At 44.5% G+C, this 21104-nt stretch overlaps 1 protein-coding gene across 1 annotated transcript; it reads left to right on the top strand.

Annotated features, from left to right (window-relative positions):
- Positions 1-3862: 3862 nt before the first annotated feature.
- LOC110539092 (mitogen-activated protein kinase 1) lies at positions 3863-20842 on the top strand. Its single transcript, XM_036937960.1, has 9 exons — positions 3863-4272; positions 5727-5909; positions 7253-7442; positions 7968-8084; positions 8212-8326; positions 9655-9786; positions 10627-10736; positions 16682-16810; positions 16947-20842. Exons 1-8 carry the CDS (start codon positions 4070-4072, stop codon positions 16799-16801), a joined length of 1170 nt encoding a protein of 389 aa, XP_036793855.1. The 5' UTR covers positions 3863-4069; the 3' UTR covers positions 16802-16810; positions 16947-20842.
- The last annotated feature ends 262 nt before the right edge of the window (positions 20843-21104 follow it).

Genomic DNA, 21104 nt, shown 5'->3' with positions numbered 1-21104 from the left:
ATGAAATGAGCCGCCTTAGAGAACCTATCGACAACCGTAAGAATAACAGTCTTCCCCGCTGACGAAGGCAGTCCGGTGACAAAATCTAAGGCGATGTGAGACCACGGTCGAGAGGGAATAGGAAGCGGCCTGAGACGGCCGGCAGGAGGAGAGTTACCGGACTTAGTCTGCGCGCAGACCGAACAAGCAGCCACGAAACGACGCGTGTCATGCTCCCGGGTGGGCCACCAAAAACGCTGGCGAATGGAAGCAAGCGTACCCCGAACGCCAGGGTGGCCGGCTAACTTGGCAGAGTGAGCCCACTGAAGAACGGCCAGACGAGTAGGAACGGGAACGAAAAGAAGGTTCCTAGGACAAGCGCGCGGCGACGGAGTGTGAGTGAGCGCTTGCTTTACCTGCCTCTCAATTCCCCAGACAGTCAACCCGACAACACGCCCCTCAGGGAGAATCCCCTCGGGGTCAGTGGAGGCTACTGAAGAACTGAAGAGACGAGACAAAGCATCAGGCTTGGTGTTCTTAGAGCCCGGACGATAAGAAATCACGAACTCGAAACGAGCGAAAAACAGCGCCCAACGCGCCTGACGCGCATTAAGTCGTTTGGCAGAACGGATGTACTCAAGGTTCCTATGGTCAGTCCAAACGACAAAAGGAACGGTCGCCCCCTCCAACCACTGTCGCCATTCGCCTAGGGCTAACCGGATGGCGAGCAGTTCGCGGTTACCCACATCATAGTTACGTTCCGACGGCGACAGGCGATGAGAAAAATACGCGCATGGGTGGACCTTGTCGTCAGAGAGGGAGCGCTGAGAAAGAATGGCTCCCACGCCCACCTCTGACGCGTCAACCTCGACAACGAACTGTCTAGAGACGTCAGGTGTAACAAGGATAGGAGCGGATGTAAAACGATTCTTGAGGAGATCAAAAGCTCCCTGGGCGGAAACGGACCACTTAAAGCACGTCTTGACAGAAGTAAGGGCTGTGAGAGGAGCTGCCACCTGACCGAAATTACGGATGAAACGACGATAGAAGTTCGCGAAGCCGAGAAAGCGCTGCAGCTCGACGCGTGACTTAGGGACGGGCCAATCAATGACAGCTTGGACCTTAGCGGGATCCATCTTAATGCCTTCAGCGGAAATAACAGAACCGAGAAATGTGACGGAGGAGGCATGAAAAGTGCACTTCTCAGCCTTCACAAAAAGACAATTCTCTAAAAGGCGCTGGAGGACACGTCGAACGTGCTGAACATGAATCTGGAGTGACGGTGAAAAAAATCAGGATATCGTCAAGGTAAACGAAAACAAAGATGTTCAGCATGTCTCTCAGGACATCATTGACTAATGCCTGAAAGACAGCTGGAGCGTTAGCGAGGCCGAAAGGAAGAACCCGGTATTCAAAGTGCCCTAACGGAGTGTTAAACGCCGTCTTCCACTCGTCCCCCTCCCTGATGCGCACGAGATGGTAAGCGTTACGAAGGTCCAACTTAGTGAAAAACCGGGCTCCCTGCAGGATCTCGAAGGCTGAAGACATAAGAGGAAGCGGATAACGATTATTCACTGTTATGTCATTCAGCCCTCGATAATCTATGCAGGGGCGCAGAGACCCGTCCTTCTTCTTGACAAAAAAAAACCCCGCTCCGGCAGGAGAGGAGGAGGGGACTATGGTACCGGCGTCAAGAGCTACAGACAAATAATCTTCGAGAGCCTTACGTTCGGGAGCCGACAGAGAGTATAGTCTACCCCGGGGGGGGGGTGGTTCCCGGAAGGAGATCAATACTACAATCATACGACCGGTGTGGAGGAAGAGAGGTGGCCCTGGACCGACTGAACACCGTGCGCAGATCGTGATATTCCTCCGGCACCCCTGTCAAATCACCAGGCTCCTCCTGTGAAGAAGAGACAGAGGAAACAGGAGGGATAGCAGACATTAAACATTTCACATGACAAGAGACGTTCCAGGAGAGGATAGAATTACTAGACCAATTAATGGAAGGATTATGACAAACTAGCCAGGGATGGCCCAAAACAACAGGTGTAAAAGGTGAACGAAAAATTTAAAAAAAAGATATGGTTTCACTATGATTACCAGAAACAGTGAGGGTTAAAGGTAGCGTCTCACGCTGAATCCTGGGGAGAGGACTACCATCCAGGACGAACAAGGCCGTGGGCTCCTTTAACTGTCTGAGAGGAATGTCATGTTCCCGAGCCCAGGTCTCGTCCATAAAACAGCCCTCCGCCCCAGAGTCTATTAGTAGTAGCGCTCACCAGTAGCCCTCCGCTTACTGATGAGCTCTGGCCTTTTACTGGACATGAAGTGACAAAATGACCAGCGGAACCGCAATAGAGACAGAGGCGGTTGGTGATTCTCCGTTCCCTCTCCTTAGTCGAGATGCGGATACCTCCCAGCTGCATGGGCTCAGCACCCGAGCCGGCAGAGGAAGATGGTAGTGATGCGGAGAGGGGGGCAACGGAGAACGCGAGCTCCTTTCCACGAGCTCGGTGACGAAGATCAACCCGTCGCTCAATGCGAATAGCGAGTTCAATCAAGGAATCCACGCTGGAAGGAACCTCCCGGGAGAGAATCTCATCCTTTACCTCTGCGCGGAGACCCTCCAGAAAACGAGCGAGCAAAGCCGGCTCGTTCCAGCCACTGGAGGCAGCAAGAGTGCGAAACTCAATAGAGTAGTCTGTTATGGATCGATTACCTTGACATAGGGAAGACAGGGCCCTGGAAGCCTCCTCCCCAAAAACAGATCGATCAAAAACCCGTATCATCTCCTCCTTAAAGTCCTGATACTGGTTAGTACACTCAGCCCTTGCCTCCCAGATTGCCGTGCCCCACTCACGAGCCCGTCCAATAAGGAGAGATATGACGTAGGCGACACGAGCAGTGCTCCTGGAGAAAGTGTAGGGCTGGAGAGAAAACACAATATCACACTGGGTGAGGAACGAGCGGCATTCAGTGGGCTCCCCAGAGTAACACGGCGGGTTATTGATTCTGGGCTCCGGAGATTCGAAAGCCCTGGAAGTGGCCGGTGGATCGAGGCGGAGATGGTGAACCTGTTCTGTGAGGTTGGAGACTTGGGTGGCCAGGGTCTCAACGGCATGTCGAGCAGCAGACAATTCCTGCTCGTGTCTGCCTAGCATCGCTCCCTGGATCCCGACGGCTGAGTGGAGAGGATCCGAAGTCGCTGGGTCCATTCTTGGTCGGATTCTTCTGTTACGGTGCGTGAATGAGGACCCAAAAGCGAATTAACTTAAACAGAGCTTCTTTAATTACCAAACATAGGTAGGCTCAGACGGACCGGCAGATTCCGACAGGACAAGACAAGGTTACAGCAAACATGACGACAGTCTGGTTCAGGCATGAAACACAACAAACAAGAATCCGACAAGGACAGGAGCAGAAACAGAGAGAGATATAGGGACCTAATCAGAGGGAAAAAAGGGAACAGGTGGGAAAAGGGGTGACGAGGTGGTTAGGAGGAGACAAGACACAGCTGGGGGAAAGAGGGGGAGAAAAGGTAACCTAACAACGACCAGCAGAGGGAGACAGGGTGAAGGGAAAGGACAGAGACAAGACACAACATGACAGTACATGACAGTGCCACACTAGATGAATGCAATAATTGGAAGTCGCTCTGGATAAGAGTGTCTGCTAAATTACTCAAATGTAAATGTAAATTGTGTTGTAAAAATAAATTAAACATGTCCTGAGTGTGAGGAAAATAAAGTTTGTTATCACAATCAACATCACATTGGATCACTTTTATTTGGGTTCAGTTGACATTTTTCTATTCAGCCTGCCATCCAGATGGTGGCAGTATTGCGTCACAGTTGGGATGTCAAACGCTGCTGAAAGTCCAGAGCAAAGAAGACTACGAAGAAGAATTTAGAAACGAATCCATTTACACACTCTGGAGGGGGGCCCTGAACGACTCGTCTTCATCCGTCAACGAAACAAACCAAGGAAATATTTTTTTAACCTTTCTATCAACCTGAAGTCCATTTTTGAGTTGCGCTAGGCCCCCTCCCAAATATTGACTGAAAATAGTAGATTTATAGATTGAGTCATGGCGGATTCGAGCAACAGTGCTGCGGTGGCTGGAGCCACAGGCTCGAATACTGGTGCCGCCGGGGCTGTTGCGCCCGAGGGAGCGACTGGAGCTGCGGGGATAAAGCCCGTGTTGGAGGTGGTAAAGGGGCAGAACTTTGACGTTGGCCCCCGCTATGTCAACCTCTCGTACATCGGGGAAGGGGCCTATGGAATGGTTTGGTAAGAGAAAATACACGATGTTCGCCGTAAAAATGTTGACTTCAGTATAAAAAAACAAGCCAACTAAGCTTCGTCTGAAGGCGTTGGCGAGCTCACTGCCTCCTCATATCGCCTATTAATTGACATAATAACAACCATCTGGCTGTAAACGCACAATTCTGCGCATACCCTTGTGTATTCAATTGCACTTAACGTTACCACTGGTAGTGATAAACTATTTCTACGTAGATAACTGGCTAGTTAGCAACAGATTGCCAGCGTTTGGCTCACTTAGCTAGCTAGCTACATAAGTTAGGTTAGTAGGTAATTCGCTACTGGCTAGCTACGCATTGTGGTTTTAGTATGTCCTGATGCCCACCTAGTGTATCCCAGTAATGTTCACAATAGCATAAAATGAAAAATCTAGTTTATACGTAATTTTGTAGCAAACAACGCTAGCTATCTAGCTAGTTTGCAAACTAACTAGCTATATTATAACCGCAGCTCAGGCTAACTTGCTAGCTAACAACGTTATCTTACAATTAGCCACCTAACTAGCTAAGTCGCTAATAGGCGTGGTTATTATGAGGCTGCCAAATTCTTTTTCAATACAGGAAGTGGGAGGAAGTGATTGCGCAGGTCTTTGTAATCTTGATACAGTATAAACAGTTCATCGTTCACACCGCATGAGTAGTTTTTTGATGGGCCAACTGTTACTAGCTAGTTAGTTACCGGTAGCTAACTAAATAGTTCGTTGGTTAGTTAATCACTGACGATACCACTTGTTTTCTTGTAGAACATGTCTCGCGAGGTTTTCTTTGCAATGTTGCACCGTGCTCAAGGTGCGCGTGAGAATTGTTTACGCAAGATCAAAGATTGCGTTTAGCTCGATTGCAGATGTTTTCATTGATCCTTTTATGGTAAAGGAAATCACACTTCACAGCTCCAGCTATATGCAGTATCAACAGTTTATCTACCACCTACCAGAGGTAGATAAACTGATACTGCATGTCATGTCAGCGAAGCAAGTTTTGCCTTGCGTGTCATGGCAAGCACTTCCTGCCTTATCCAAGTTATCTAAACATTGGCATGGTAGTGTTACACCATTATTTCATACTTGACATTTGTGACCAAATGCACAACTACCTAGGGCACACCATAGCATACACACCACACTCTGAATGTAATCAAAATGGTCTATAGACGGAATATTTATTTTAACTTGTAAATTTCCTTGACAGTTATATTTGCTCCGTTGTTAAATATAGCCAAACTTCAATAATTCAATATGAGCCCCTCTTCTGCAATGGTTCCTCTTAGTTAGTTGTCTCATTGTGCTCATGCTCAGGTGTCACTATTATAAAGAACTGCCGTGTCATGCAATGTGCTGGGCTTATTGTGCTGGTTGTAACTGGAGCCCTCTCTTGCCCATCACTCTCTACCCCCCCATCCTATCTCTCCTCCACCCCACCCAGCTCGGCCCATGACGGCATGACGGATTCTCGCGTGGCCATTAAGAAGATCAGTCCGTTTGAGCACCAGACGTACTGTCAGCGCACCCTGAGGGAGATCAAGATCCTGCTGCGGTTCCGCCATGAGAACATCATCGGCATCAACGACATCCTGAGGGCCCGCCGCATCGAGTGCATGAGGGACGTGTATTCTTTCACCCAGAAAGGGAAGGGAAAGGGGGGATACCTAGTCAGTTGTACATCTGAATGCATTCAACTGAAATGTGTCTTCTGCATTTAACCCAACCCATCTGAATCAGAGACAGAGGCAAATGGTGAAACTGGCTGGCTCACTGTGCGTGATCTCTGCGCATTATTAGTGGTGTGGTCGGCTAAATAAATACAACAGAATAGACGTAATTAAAATAATAGTGATATAGGAACCGAAATATGCTGGGTAGAGCATGCCCAGATTTCAACAGTACCCTGATCGAAATTGGATTGGGAGAGAAGGCCAACGCTCTTTGAATTTAATTATTTTTTTTTTTTTACATCCTTTCCACTCACTGCAAAATTACGCAAGCATGGCTCCACTCAGCTCATGCTCTGGTGTGGTATTAAAAATATATTCTGCTTGTCTCCAGTCATGTAAAATGACTTGCATGAAATGGGTTTATCGAAGGCTATTTTTTTCTCAGACCTGCAAATACCATGATAGATTTATGCAATGCATTTATTATAAAGTGGGTATTTTCACCCCTACCCTTGTCTGCGGTGGTCTGCGAACCCACAACCTTCTGGTCAGCAGCCCTGCGCACTATCAAAATTGCTATCTTTCTATGTAACGCTTACAAAACAAAAAACACTTTCAAAAACGGCATATCTAAGGCTCTGGTCTGTCTTAGGAGTGAGGGTAAACGTTATGTATATCCTCTGCTATCCACTTAGTTGAATTATTATTTTGTGTATAGGGGAGGGCCACTTTTTGTAAGTGTTCAGGGAGGGTCGGGTGCAAATATATTTTACTGAAGGGATGGCCATCTATTTTAATTTCAGAGGTCTGATTTTCTCCAAGTATCCCTCATTATAAATAACGTACAGTCCCTGAATGTTTTGCATGAGTGCAGTATTTCCTTGTTCCTAGGTTGACGAAAACAAAGGTTGATACAACGTTATAATTCCATGCTATGGAAAATAAACAAATTCATTGGACCTGCGCCGAAGTAAATGTTAGCAATACCGGGGTGGGATACGCGATATTACAATGGGTGTGAAGGCCTTTATGCTTTCTAAAACTAAAAAGAAATTCACACTTAATACATGGAATTGGTTACGGGCTTGTTCAAATGGATATGTGGTTGTTGGCCCGTAGTGCCCGTAACTGTCATTTTTTTGTGCCTTTGAATGGCACCCCCTGCTGGTTTCCAGCTGTATAGTGCTGAACCTCATGGAGACAGACCTTTACAAGCTTAGATCTAACATAATTACATGGGTTAGGATTATGATTTGGTCCCTCTGTTTGTTAGGCTCCTTAGCCTCTTGTTTCCCAGCTACATAGTGCAGGACCTGATGGAGACAGACTTGTACAAGCTCCTGAAGACTCAGATGTTGAGCAACGACCATACCTGCTACTTCCTGTACCAGATCCTGAGAGGCCTGAAGTACATCCACTCTGCCAATGTGCTGCACCGTGACCTCAAGCCCTCTAACCTGCTCATCAACACCACCTGTGACCTCAAGGTAATAATAACCAGAATACTAATACTAACGCTATATCTATAATACTGCTAACCCCAAACACAATAACTCCAGTACTACTTCTACTTACTCCAACTGTGACCTCAAGGCACAGTTAGGTACCCCGTATCCATCAATCTAAGATCAGGGCCAATATTTATAAAGGGTTTCAGAGTACAAGTGCTGTTCTATGGTCAGTTTTGCCTTGTCAATTAATGGACAGGAGGCACCTGATCCTAGATCAGCACTTTTTCTCGGAGACACTTATGAATACGCCCATGGTTACACTAGCTATCACCCAATCATAACCATAAGGGAGTGGGGAAATCTAACCGTGGACCAATGGGTAGGGTCCATTGTGTGAAGATAATGATCTACTCAATAACCAGAAGAGGGCTTAGTGGGGATTTGCTGGCGTGAACAGGCCCGTATTTATTCAGCTGATTCTATTCCAGAACGTTTCTTAAGTGGAAGCATTTTGTATGTTTCTGCATGCTTCTCTGTATTTTAACGACCCTCCTCTGTCAGATCTGTGACTTTGGGCTGGCACGGATAGCTGACCCAGAGCATGACCACACAGGCTTCCTGACAGAGTACGTGGCTACGCGCTGGTACAGGGCCCCCGAGATCATGCTCAACTCCAAGGTGTGTGTGGACTGTGCATTGATTCCATGTCTGTGGACCATGTTTTCTCTGTCAGGCCTACTCCTAGTTATTTGATAGTACAAACACATGAATTCACATTCATACTATCTCTGTGTGTGTTGTTCAGGGCTACTCCAAGTCCATTGATATCTGGTCAGTGGGCTGCATCCTGGCTGAGATGCTGTCCAACAGGCCCATCTTCCCTGGGAAGCATTACCTGGACCAGCTCAACCACATACTGGGTGAGAGAGACATGTTGTGACGCAAATGGCAGCCTAATCCCTAGCTAGTGCACTTCTTTTGACCAGAGCCTTATGGGCCCTAGTCAAAAGTAGTGCACTATAAAGGGAGTAGGGTTTGACCCTCGCTCAAACTTTTTGCACGAGTTGCTGTATGCTCTTTTTCGAAATACCTTTTGGAAATGTCCTTGACTTTGGCTTCTGTCTGTGAGAAGGGTGGACTTACCTGAACTGGCTATAAACACTGAACAAAAATATCAACTCCACATGCAACAATTTCAAAGATTCTGAGTTAACTTTCATATATTGAAATCAGTCATTTGAAATGCATTCATTAGCCCCTAATCTATGGATTTCACATGACTGGGAATACAGATATGCATCTGTTGATACCTTACAAAAAAGTTAAGCGCATGGATCAGAAAACCAGTCAGTATCTGGTGTGATCACTGTTTGACTCATGCAGTGTGACATCTCCTTTGCATAAAGTTGATGAGGCTGTTGATTGTGGCCTGTGGAATGTTGTCCCACTGCTCTTCAATGGCTGTGTGAAGTTGCTGGATATTGGCAGGAACTGGAACACGCTGTGAGTATCCCTAACATGCTCAGTGGGTGACATGTCTGGTGAGTGTGCAGGCCATGGAAGAGCTGGGATATTTTCAGCTTGTGTTCGTTGTGTGTAGCTTATGCCTGCCCATACCATAACCCCACCGCCACCATGGAGCACTCTGTTGACATCAGCAAACCGCTGGCCCACACGACGCCATAGACTCTGTCTGCCATCTGCCCGGTACAGTTGAAACCGGGATTCATCGGTGAAGAGCACACTTCTCCAGCGTGCCAGTGGCCATCAAAGGTGAGCATTTGCCCACTGAACTCGGTTACGACGCTGAACTGCGGTCAGGTCAAGACCCTAGTGATGACGCTTGATGACCTTCCCTGAGAAGGTTTTTGACAGTTTGTGCAGAAATTCTTTGGTTGTGCAAACCCATGATCAGATGATCCTGCAGGTGAGGAAGTCGAATTTGAATATCCTGGGCTGGCATGGTTCCACATGGTCTGCAGTTGTGAGGCCGGTTGGACGTACTGTCAAATTCTCTAAAACGACACGGTAGAGAAATGAACATTAAATTCTCCAGCAACAGCTCTGGTGGACATTCCTGCAGTCAGCATGCCAATTGCACGGTCCCTCAACATGAGACATCTGTGGCATTGTGTTGTGTGACCAAACGTCACATTTTTAGTTTCCATTTTCAAAGCATTTCAACTGTTTGCTACATTGTGTCCTACTGAACAGGACCCAGGTGTAAAGTGTGTGATTGGTTGTGCAGGCATCCTTGGCTCTCCCACTCCGGATGACCTGAACTGCATCATCAACATGAAGGCCAGGAACTACCTGCAGTCTCTGCCTGAGAAACCCAAGATCCCTTGGAACAAGCTGTTCCCCAAGGCGGACAGCAAGGGTAGAACACACACACATTATTACATTACATTATAGTCATTTATCTTACCCAGAGTGACTTAGTGCATTTATCTTAGGGTCACTAGGTAAGACCGTCATATTAAGTAAAACTGTTCCTCAATAATGCAACAATCAACAAAGTCAGTGCAATGTTTAGTGCAGGAAAGGCAAAAAAACAGCATTAATTTTTTTTCACGCATGCACACACACACATTCACACGTTAACACACACAAATAGCAGCCATTCAGATTTCAAATACATTTGCAAGCTTTACCATGCATACACACCCTCACACTTTCCCTTTTCCCAGCTTCACTAGCGGTCCCTGTTCTCCAACTCAGGTGTGAGCTTTGGTTCACCAAGTAGACTTCAACCTAGTTAAAATGGTCACATTAGGTGACTCCTTCCCTTTCATGTGGGATTGTGGTATTTATGGGTGATCCATTGAGTTTGGAAAGAACTATCCGTTTAAAGGTCATGAACAGTAAAAATCATGTTTTTCATGAGTTGCTTTGTGTATCACAAAATTAGCCTTGAGATTATTTTACTGCGACACTGCTCACTGCATCCAAGTTGATTGACGTAAGTGTTACAAAGAGCTGTCAGTCAAGGTGAATTCATGAATGTAAGCTCCCCACTCACTCAGCCTGTCTTTTCAAACTTCCTGGTAGTTAGCCATGAGAGGGGGGAGTTTCATTTTAATCTCAAATGTTGAGTATTTCTATCCAAAACAAATATAGGTGTTATTTTAGTAACTCAAAAGGCTTTTACATGGGAATCAGAATGACTGTTCGAGACATTTTAACAACACCCCGTCTCTCCGTCCTCTCCTCCCTCCAGCTCTGGACCTGCTGGGCCGCATGTTGACCTTTAACCCTATCAAGCGCATCACGGTAGAGGAGGCCCTGGCTCATCCCTATCTGGAGCAGTACTACGACCCCACTGACGAGGTATGACTGCAGCAGCCCGCCCTCACATACTCAGGTGCCCTGTCCAGAAACCATCTTAAGTCCCTTTTCACATGAAATTCTTTACCCTGGTTCAGTTTCCTGAAGCATTTGAGAATACAACAAAATGTTTTTTTGCTTTCACAACACCTAAAAAATTTTACATGACTGGGCACAGTGCGCAGTTTGACTAGGCGTGTGACAGTTCACAAAACCCACACTAGCACGGTACTTCTCATATCCCACTCTGGGCTAATGTGATGGACTGTCACTGCTAGGGAGCTCTCTAGCCCTGGCAGTCCGTCCATATAGTATGTAGGAAGTGTAACACAAGGTGCATTGGATAATTAATTGACAACTTCGACTTCAGCTTGCTTATATAGAGTGGGTATTACTTGTTTGCTGAAATGGGTGCGAGGGGGTGAAGTTCATAATGTGGTGCAAGAATGTTCAAAAGGTGCTGAAAACACCCTATTCTTCTCAACCACTGAGAATGGACTCATATCCGTGGCTGTAAACATACCTGTCGCTCTTGTCATGTCTTTGGCCCGGTCAGGATCAGCTGCGAAGGGCTGTTTGAATGCAGAGGGGAGACCAAGGTGTTTATTTAATTCATTTTCTTCTTTCTTTTTCCGTTTCCGTCTTGCTCCAGTGGTAGGAATATCAGCCTGTCAAAATCAAATCCAATTTTATTGTTGTCATACACATTTAGCAGATGTTATTGCAGGTGTAGTGAAATGCTTGTGTTTTTAGCTCCAACAGTGCAGTAATATCTAACAATTCACAACGATACACACGTCTAAAAGTAAAATGATGGAATTTAGAAATATTAGGACGAGCAATGTCTGAGTCCAGAGTGTGTATGTATGTGATGGTATGTATAGACTTTATGGGCAGTGTGGGTAGAATATTTAGTATATTTGTAGAATACATAGGATAGACGTGTGTGTGTGTGTGTGTGTGTGTGTATATATACATACGTGTGTGTATACATGTGTATGACAGCAATAGTTAAGTAGGATGGCATTACCTAGAATACAGTATATACAGTGCCTTGCGAAAGTATTCGGCCCCCTTGAACTTTGTGACCTTTTGCCACATTTCAGGCTTCAAACATAAAGATATAAAACTGTATTTTTTTTGTGAAGAATCAACAACAAGTGGGACACAATCATGAAGAGGAACGACATTTATTGGATATTTCAAACTTTTTTAACAAATCAAAAACTGAAAAATTGGGCGTGCAAAATTATTCAGCCCCCTTAAGTTAATACTTTGTAGCGCCACATTTTGCTGCGATTACAGCTGTAAGTCGCTTGGGGTATGTCTCTATCAGTTTTGCACATCGAGAGACTGAAATTTTTTCCCATTCCTCCTTGCAAAACAGCTCGAGCTCAGTGAGGTTGGATGGAGAGCATTTGTGAACAGCAGTTGTCAGTTCTTTCCACAGATTCTCGATTGGATTCAGGTCTGGACTTTGACTTGGCCATTCTAACACCTGGATATGTTTATTTTTGAACCATTCCATTGTAGATTTTGCTTTATGTTTTGGATCATTGTCTTGTTGGAAGACAAATCTCCGTCCCAGTCTCAGGTCTTTTGCAGACTCCATCAGGTTCTCTTCCAGAATGGTCCTGTATTTGGCTCCATCCATCTTCCCATCAATTTTAACCATCTTCCCTGTCCCTGCTGAAGAAAAGCAGGCCCAAACTATGATGCTGCCACCACCATGTTTGACAGTGGGGATGGTGTGTTCAGCTGTGTTGCTTTTACGCCAAACATAACGTTTTGCATTGTTGCCAAAAAGTTCAATTTTGGTTTCATCTGACCAGAGCACCTTCTTCCACATGTTTGGTGTGTCTCCCAGGTGGCTTGTGGCAAACTTTAAACGACACTTTTTATGGATATCTTTAAGAAATGGCTTTCTTGCCACTCTTCCATAAAGGCCAGATTTGTGCAATATACGACTGATTGTTGTCCTATGGACAGAGTCTCCCACCTCAGCTGTAGATCTCTGCAGTTCATTCAGAGTGATCATGGGCCTCTTGGCTGCATCTCTGATCAGTCTTCTCCTTGTATGAGCTGAAAGTTTAGAGGGACGGCCAGGTCTTGGTAGATTTGCAGTGGTCTGATACTCCTTCCATTTCAATATTATCGCTTGCACAGTGCTCCTTGGGATGTTTAAAGCTTGGGAAATCTTTTTGTATCCAAATCCGTCTTTAAACTTCTTCACAACAGTATCTCGGACCTGCCTGGTGTGTTCCTTGTTCTTCATGATGCTCTCTGCGCTTTTAACGGTCCTCTGAGACTATCACAGTGCAGGTGCATTTATACGGAGACTTGATTACACACAGGTGGATTGTATTTATCATCATTAGTAATTTAGGTCAACATTGGATCATTCAGAGATCCTCACTGAACTTCTGGAGAGAGTTTGCTGCACTGAAAGTAAAGGGGCTGAATAATTTTGCACGCCCAATTTTTCAGTTTTTGATTTGTTAAAAAAGTTTGAAATATCCAATAAATGTCGTTCCACTTCATAATTGTGTCCCACTTGTTGTTGATTCTTCACAAAAAAATACAGTTTTATATCTTTATGTTTGAAGCCTGAAATGTGGCAAAAGGTCGCAAAGTTCAAGGGGGCCGAATACTTTCGCACGGCACTGTACATATGAAATGAGTAAAACAGTATCCAAACATTATTAAAGTGACCAGTGACTCCATGTCTGTACACAGGGCAGCATCCTCCAAGGTGCAGGGTTGAGTAACCGTGGTAGCCGGCTAGTTACAGTGGCTTAGTACCAGGCGTGGATCCAGTCCGACAGGATGCTCTCAATGCTGCATCTGTAAAAGTTTTGTTAAGGTCTTAGGGGCCAAGCCAAATTTCTTCAGCCTCCTGATGTTGAGGAGGCGCTGTTGCGCCTTCTGCACCACACTGTTTGAGGTGTTGGCAGCTGCATAGGCTATTGTATTTGAGCAGTGGCAACATACTCAGTCCATTGCCATTATAATCTACTGGGAAGCCAACATTTTCCCCAACTGGAGATTTGAAAACGATGGAGAATCCTCCTGGTTTATCGACCCCACCACTCGCCATTGTACAAAATTAGGTCCCAGCTGCGCATCACAAAAAGGACAGTTTGAAATGCACCAGTTGAGATGTTATTTTTGATTTCCATGTTCACGTAGGATCTAGTTGTTTCAACGGAATAGCTTGAAATGTTTGTTTTCTTTCAGCTCAGATTTACTGGAGGCATACAACGTAACGTAGGCATAGCCTACAGTCCTAGTGTTTGTATTTTCTTAAATTGATTTATTTGGGTTCACAGTGCGGACCGAACCGAGGTCCCTGTACTGAACAGTTCGGTACGAATATATGTACCGTTACACCTGTAGCTACTGATATTCCCTAGGGTTGTTAGTTTGACACAGAAGACGCATCAGTTGTCACACAATTCGATTTTCAGAAGGTAGAAAGTAATATGAGCACCAAACAAATGTGAATCGCCAAGTCTTAACGTTTGAAACGGTTTTCTGACCGGTGCATGCTGCATTTTTGGATCAGTTTGGGGTCCGTGGACCGATGCAGTTGGATCTTAAACATTTGAATCGGCGACTGATGCGTATCGGTGAATCGTTGCATCCCTACGGATCAGAGTGCCAAACGCTCCAGGATCATATGTGAAAGCGCCCTAAGGTGTTAGGTGTTGTTGTATACTGTTATTACACTTAACAAAATATACTGAACAAAAAATATAAATGCAACAATTTCAATGACTTCAACGAGTTACAGTTCGTATAAGGAAATCAGCCAAATGATTAATGTATTAGGCCCTGATCTATGGATTTCACATGACTGGGCAGGACATAGGGGAACCGCCCACTGGGGAACCAGTCCCAGCCAATCAAAATGATTTTTTCCGCCCCGCAATAGTGCGTTATTACAGACAGAAATACTCCTCAGTTTCATCAGCTGTCCGGGTGGCTGCTCTGACAATCCTGCAGGTGAAGAAGCCGGATGTAGAGGTTCTGGGCTGGTGTGGTCTGCAGTTGAGGCCAGTTGGACGTACTGCCAAATTCTCTAAAACGACAGAGGTGTCTTATGGTAGAGAAATGAACATTAAATTCTCTGTCAACAGCTCTGGCGGACATTCCTGCAGTCAGCATGCCAATTGCACGCTCCCTCAACTTGAGACATCTGTGGCATTGTGTGACACAACTGCATATTTTAGTGGCCTTTTATTGTCCCCAGCACAAGGTGCACCTGTGTAATTATCATGCTTCCTGATATGCCCCACCGGGTGGATGGATTATCTTGGGAAACGAGAAATGTTAACTAACAGGAATGCAAACAAATTTGTGAACAAAATATTAGAGAAATACATTTTTTGTACGTATGGAACATTTCTGTGATCTTTTATTTCAGCTCATGAAACATGGGACCAACACTTTACATGTTGCATTGATAGTTTTGTTCAGTGTATAAACGCAACATGCAACAATTTCAAAGATTTTACTGAGTTACAGTTCATTTAAGGAAATCAGTCGATTGAAATAAGCTAATTAGGCCCTAATCTATGGATTTCGCATGGCTGGGAATACAGATATACATCTGACACACTAAATAAAAAGACAAGTAGGGGCATGGATCAGAAAACCAGTCAGTACCTGGTGTGCTCACCATTTGACTCATTCAGCGCGACATCTCCTTTGCATAAAGTTGATGAGGCTGTTGATTGTGGCCTGTGGAATATTGTCCCACTGCTCTTCAATGGCTGTGAGAAGTTGCTGGACTTTGGCAGGAACTGGAACACGCTGTGAGCATCCCAAACATGCTCAATGGGTGACATGTCTAGTGAGTGTGCAGGCTGTGGAAAAACTGGGACATTTTCAGCTTCCAGGAATTGTGTACCGATCCTTGCGACTTGGCTGTGCATTATCATGCTGAAACATGAGGTGATGGCGGCGGACGAATGGCATGACAATGGGCCTCAGGATCTTGACACAGTATCCCTTTGTATTCAAATTGCCATCGATAAAATGCATTTGTGTTCGTAGCTTTTGCTTGCCCATGCCAAAACCCCACTGCCAACATGGGGCTCTCAGTTCACAACATTAAAATCAGCAAACCGCTTGCCCATACAACACCATACTGTCTGCCATCTGCCCAGTACAGTTGAAACCGGGATTCATCAGTGAAGAGCACACTTCTCCACTGTGTCAGTGGCCATCGAAGGTGAGCAGTTGCCCACTGAACTCGGTTACTACACCAAACTGCAGTCAGGTCAAGATGCAGTTGAGGACAATGAGCACACAGAGGAGCTTCCTTGAGACTGTTTCTGACAATTTGTGCAGAAATTCTTCCCTTGTGCAAACCCACAGTTTCCTCAGCTGCCCGGTTGGCTGGTTTCAGATGATTCTGCTGTTGAAGAAACCGGCTGGGGAGGTACTGGGCTGGCATGGTTACACGTGGTCTGCAGTTGTGGACGATTGGACATTCTGCCAAATTCTCTAAAATTATGGAGGTGGCTTGTGGTAGAGAAATTAACATTAAATTCTCTGGCAACAGCTCTGATGGACATTCCTGCAGGCAGCACGCCAATTGCAACCTCCCTCAACTTGAAACATCTGTGGCATTGTGTTGTGACAACTGCACATTTTATAGGGGCCTTTTATTGTCCCCATCACAAGGTGCTCCTGTGTAATGATCATGCTGTGTAATCAGCTTCTTAATATGCCACACCTGTCAGGTGGGTGGTTTATCTCGGCAAAGGAGAAATGCTCACTAATAGGGATGTCAACATTTGAAAGAAATAAGCTTTTTGTGAGTATGAAAAATTCTGGGCTCTTTCATTTCAGGTCATGAAACACGGGACCAACTTTACATGTTGCGTTTTTTATATTTTTGTTCAGTGTAGTATTTTCATTGTGTTTGTGTGTGTGTGTAGCCTGTAGCAGAGGAGCCGTTCACCTTCACCATGGAGCTGGATGACCTGCCTAAGGAGAAGCTGAAGGAGCTCATCTTTGAGGAGACGTTCCGCTTCCAGGCCACCTACCAGGGCTCCTGAGACATAGAGGTACACACGCATACATACACTCACCTCACTCCATAACGGTTACTAGAGCTTTGAAAAAGAGAGGTGGGCATTCTGCAACGCTTTTAGATGTGATTTTTGTCTTGTCATTTTCATCTCCTGTTCATATCTGTTTCAGCTTTGAAGACGAGTGACAAAGCCACACGAAGACTCCAAACGACAAGCTACAAAAACAAAAAAAACATATATACAGCATACAAAAAAAAGGACCAGAAACATGTACATTTTAAAGTTTTTTTTGTATTTCTTTTGCGGGGAAGCTGTTTTTTTGGTGGGGGGGACTGTTGTCTACTTAAAGGAAAGATTCACCCATTCTGAATGTTATTGTTTTTGTGCATCTCAGCAATGTTCTATTGATTCCTGAGTTTTGTTTCATGTGTATCTGAGTTATTGCCATTCAAACAGGCAGAAATTTGGATGGTGTGCATTGCGATGAAGTCGCTCTCACTACACTGGAAGTTAATAGGAATTCGACTTTTAGGTCGCAAAAACGTCTTATCATACATGTCATATTTCTCTCGAATGAGCCATTGATCATATTTTTTGCGATATTCCTACCTTGAGAAATGTGTAATTAAACAGAGGGTCCCACCACATTTCTCCTATTTGTCTGCCTCTTTAGTCCATGGTGCATTTCATGGTGCTATTGCTTATGTCATACTAGGTTAAACATGGTGAGAGTGCAATTTTACAACTAACTATTTCACATGCTGATATTGACTCTGGCATTATTGTGTAGCTAGCTTGCCAGCCGGTCCATAGAGAGAGCATTGCATTGTGGATTTTGTTGTCGATTTGAGCTGCAACAGATTTCCCACAAGATTTTCACGTTGCTACCAACCTTATTATAACAACAATTTTAAATGTGTTCACAAAAAATATTGTTCTCACATTTAGTGTTATTTAACACTGTAAATTGTAGGAATTAATGGTTTTGGGTGGATATTTCCTTTAAGTACTTCTGCGCTCATTTTAACCACCATCAAGGAGACTCTTCCCTCTTTCTCTTTTACTGCTTTCTGCGCGGAGTGTACTGTTTAAAAAGCAAGAACTTAATCTGACCAACTACCACTCTCGTCCCTGTGAGCCCTTTCTCTTTTTTCCCTCTCAGTAAATCGGTGTTCTTTCCATCTCTTTCTCACTAGTCACAGTATGTGTTACTGTATTAACCTACACCTTAACTGTCTGTCTTGCTCCATGGAATTATTGTTTGAGAAAAAAAAAGAGAAAGAAAAGATAGACAGGTGCAAGTTAGATGTGTACATATAAATGGTTTTGTTTGAGTGATCTTGTGGAGGTTTGGTTTGTCCGCCGTTATTTGAATGTTTTATGAACAGTCAGGAGTCGTATTTGTATGTTTTGAAGTTTATATTTGAGAGAATTGTTTTGTTTTTTTGGAACATTGATTTCTAGACATTCTTTACTTGATAAACAAACATTCTATGTTTTAACGGCATGTTGGTGGTTTTATATTTTTTTCTTTTTGTTTAGAAATATGTATGTTGTTAATCTAAATGAACACGCATTCATTCTTGAAGTGTACCAAAGTGGCAAAGGTAGAGTGGGATGGAGAGATGAGGAATGGCTTGAATCGTCTTTGTACTGTAACCCACAGCTGGTTTATCTCCACCCTCACTTATTCAAAGAGGACGTCAGAGTTTTCAGATAGAAATACATGGCCTAGAACAGGCATGATTACCCCACATCTTAGAAATTCTGATGTGATTTCCCTATTCTCTGTGCTAGTCTCTGACTCACTAACACCGATCAGCGACATGCCACAGACCCTCACCGGTCCTTAAATGGGAGGTTAAGGAAAAACTGCAATCTTTTTTTGAAGAGGGGTGCCTATAGTATGTTTCTCTTCTCCCAAAACAAATCTGCCACCATATTAGAAAATTCAAATTTCTTCTGTCTGCCAATTTGCCATTCCCCTCTCTCCTCCCTTCATGTGTCTGGTATTGTTTCAGGGAGGACAGTGATTTGTAAATACTCTATTTAGTTGTGGAGGGTGGCAGGCAGAATCAGCAGATATACGACTGATATTTACTTTACGCTTGTTAAACCGATAATGGTTGCCACGGTTACGGTGTCTAGGTAATTAGTGGCTGATTTTTGCTCTTTGTTTCCTTCTAATGTGCCGTGTTTCATGGTGGGCTTCGCTCAGAGCTTAACGCATTGCTGTCACATTTTCCACTCACATCTAACAGTGGACCGCTTCATTTTACCGTAGCACATCCTTAGCCCCTCAGAAGCTATAAGCCTCTATTCATGGTAGAAAAGGCCCTACTTAAAGATCTGGGATCAGTTTAGCCTCTCCTAATCCGTATGTTTGGCCATTAGAGGAGGCGGAGAGTAAGTATGAGTCCAGGGCTGTGTTCAGGAAGTTTTTACGTCCTGGAACGTTCAATTGAACTGACACAATGCTGTTGGGGAACGCTATCAGCATGGCTACTGCCCTTTAAAAACGCTGTCAGTTATGAGCAAACGTGCCTGTCTGTTCAAGAATATTTTTGGGAAACGTGTCAGTCAGTACAAACTGTTGCGCAACGTAGCAAATGTTAAAGCGAACTGAACGCACCTCTGATCGATCAGTGGATATGGGCAGTATCATCCATTCCACACACCCCAATTACCAGCCATGCTTTACTCAAAGGGCTTTCTCCCTCAGGTCCCACCCACCACCCTTTTATCTCGCTTCTGATTGGCCGAGACCTACCAAACCACATCCCAGGTTGGCTGCCATTTGCTTACTAATTTCTTTTACTCTTATTTCCTGCTGTAAATTGTTTTTGTTTCCTCCTCCTCCCCCCTCCCTCAATGATTACTGTTCCATCCCCAATCATGGCTAGAAATGAAAGCAGATCTGATTTTAAAGTGGAGGAGCATTGCTTGAGTGACATCTGTCAGTTATGTTTGGGGAAGAGGGGTTACTTGAGTCAATCATGTTTCTCAATCAGCGCACCTGCACTTTGCCACGCTAACCAAACTTTTCCCCCTTCTGTTTTTTATTTTATTTTTTTCAGCTGTTTTAGTCTTAAGTAAAAGACATCAGCCTACTCTTTTGCACTTACTTCAATTTGTTCTCTTTCCTCCCTCTTTAATCTGCTTGCTTTTCTGGGCAGATTTTTCATGGAAGCTCACTGGAGCCCGTCACACTTTTTATTGAGTGTGTGCGTGTCAAGTGTCTTAACACACATTTGCAGTGGACCACCCTGGTCCGCGCTGTTTTATTGTGTGTCTGTATAGTCTGTGGTTGACAGCAGACACTACTCCAATCGGCAGTATGTATGTGTTCCTCTGCGTCTGTGTGTTTATCTTTTTGAAACGCACTCCAGAGGCTTTCCCGTTATTTCTATCTGCATGTTTGGATACTTGTGACTGTCTGTGGTTCTCTGACCAAAAGCTGCTTTACTATCCCCCCCAACCCCTTTTTACCCCCCCCCACACACACACACACACACACACACACTCACACACACCAGCGACAGACCCAACTGACCGCCAGTCTCAACGGAGAACAATGCGAATGAACCAACGGGACCATGTTTTGCAATACGCAATCACTCACTTTTTCACAGACACACGCATACACATATCCTTGCACACAAAACACAGCACATATGCACACAATACATGAAGAAAAAAATGCATAGTCAGTTTCTAAATAATGTCCTTTTTAAATGGCTGTTCTTATTATTGCTATCGTTGTTAGTGGTGGTCTTTTTTTCACATAAGGGAGTTGTATCTTTTTTTTTTTTTTGGTATAAATGTTTTTATTTCTCGTTTCTCTTATGGGTGTGCTATAACTGGCAGTGTTTTCACTCTTTATCGAACCTATTTTTCCCCATTATTCTTTTGAATGAAGATGATATGCCATATGAGTAGGTTGTCAGAGAGATGAGCTATTGAGGGTTATCGTCTATGTATATTCTATGGGTATTATGAATTAAACAATTAACAAAGAAACAAAATTATATACATATAATAAATAAAATTCCTGATACTGGTAAACTGTTTGATTTTCTTGATGTCTTGTGGTCTGTCCTTCGTGGTACTGAATGGCAGTCTGGACAGCGTTATAGAAACATCTTAGGATGATAGTGAATTTTCCAGTAATATTAGCTGTTTAATGTGTCACAACATGCTTATCAGCGTCATCTCCCTCCAGTTCTCCTGTTCCAAGCCAAGTTGTATGTCCTGTTGGACAACAATTCCTACTCGTTTTCCTCCTTGGCATGTCTCTGCATGGGTTCAATGTTCTCCCACAGGGCTC

Source organism: Oncorhynchus mykiss, chromosome 12, assembly GCF_013265735.2.
Source record: "Oncorhynchus mykiss isolate Arlee chromosome 12, USDA_OmykA_1.1, whole genome shotgun sequence".
NCBI classification, from domain to species: Eukaryota; Metazoa; Chordata; class Actinopteri; order Salmoniformes; family Salmonidae; genus Oncorhynchus; species Oncorhynchus mykiss.
This window is presented reverse-complemented; position numbering and strand designations above follow the sequence as displayed.

Excerpts from the sequence above, each read along its gene's own strand:
- LOC110539092 (XM_036937960.1), top strand. The coding sequence starts at position 4,070 with ATGGCGGATTCGAGCAACAGTGCTGCGGTGGCTGGAGCCACAGGCTCG. Across the intron at positions 8,327-9,654 it reads CCAGCTCAACCACATACTGG|GCATCCTTGGCTCTCCCACT; the intron begins GTGAGAGAGACA and ends TTGGTTGTGCAG. Across the intron at positions 9,787-10,626 it reads CCCCAAGGCGGACAGCAAGG|CTCTGGACCTGCTGGGCCGC; the intron begins GTAGAACACACA and ends TCCTCCCTCCAG.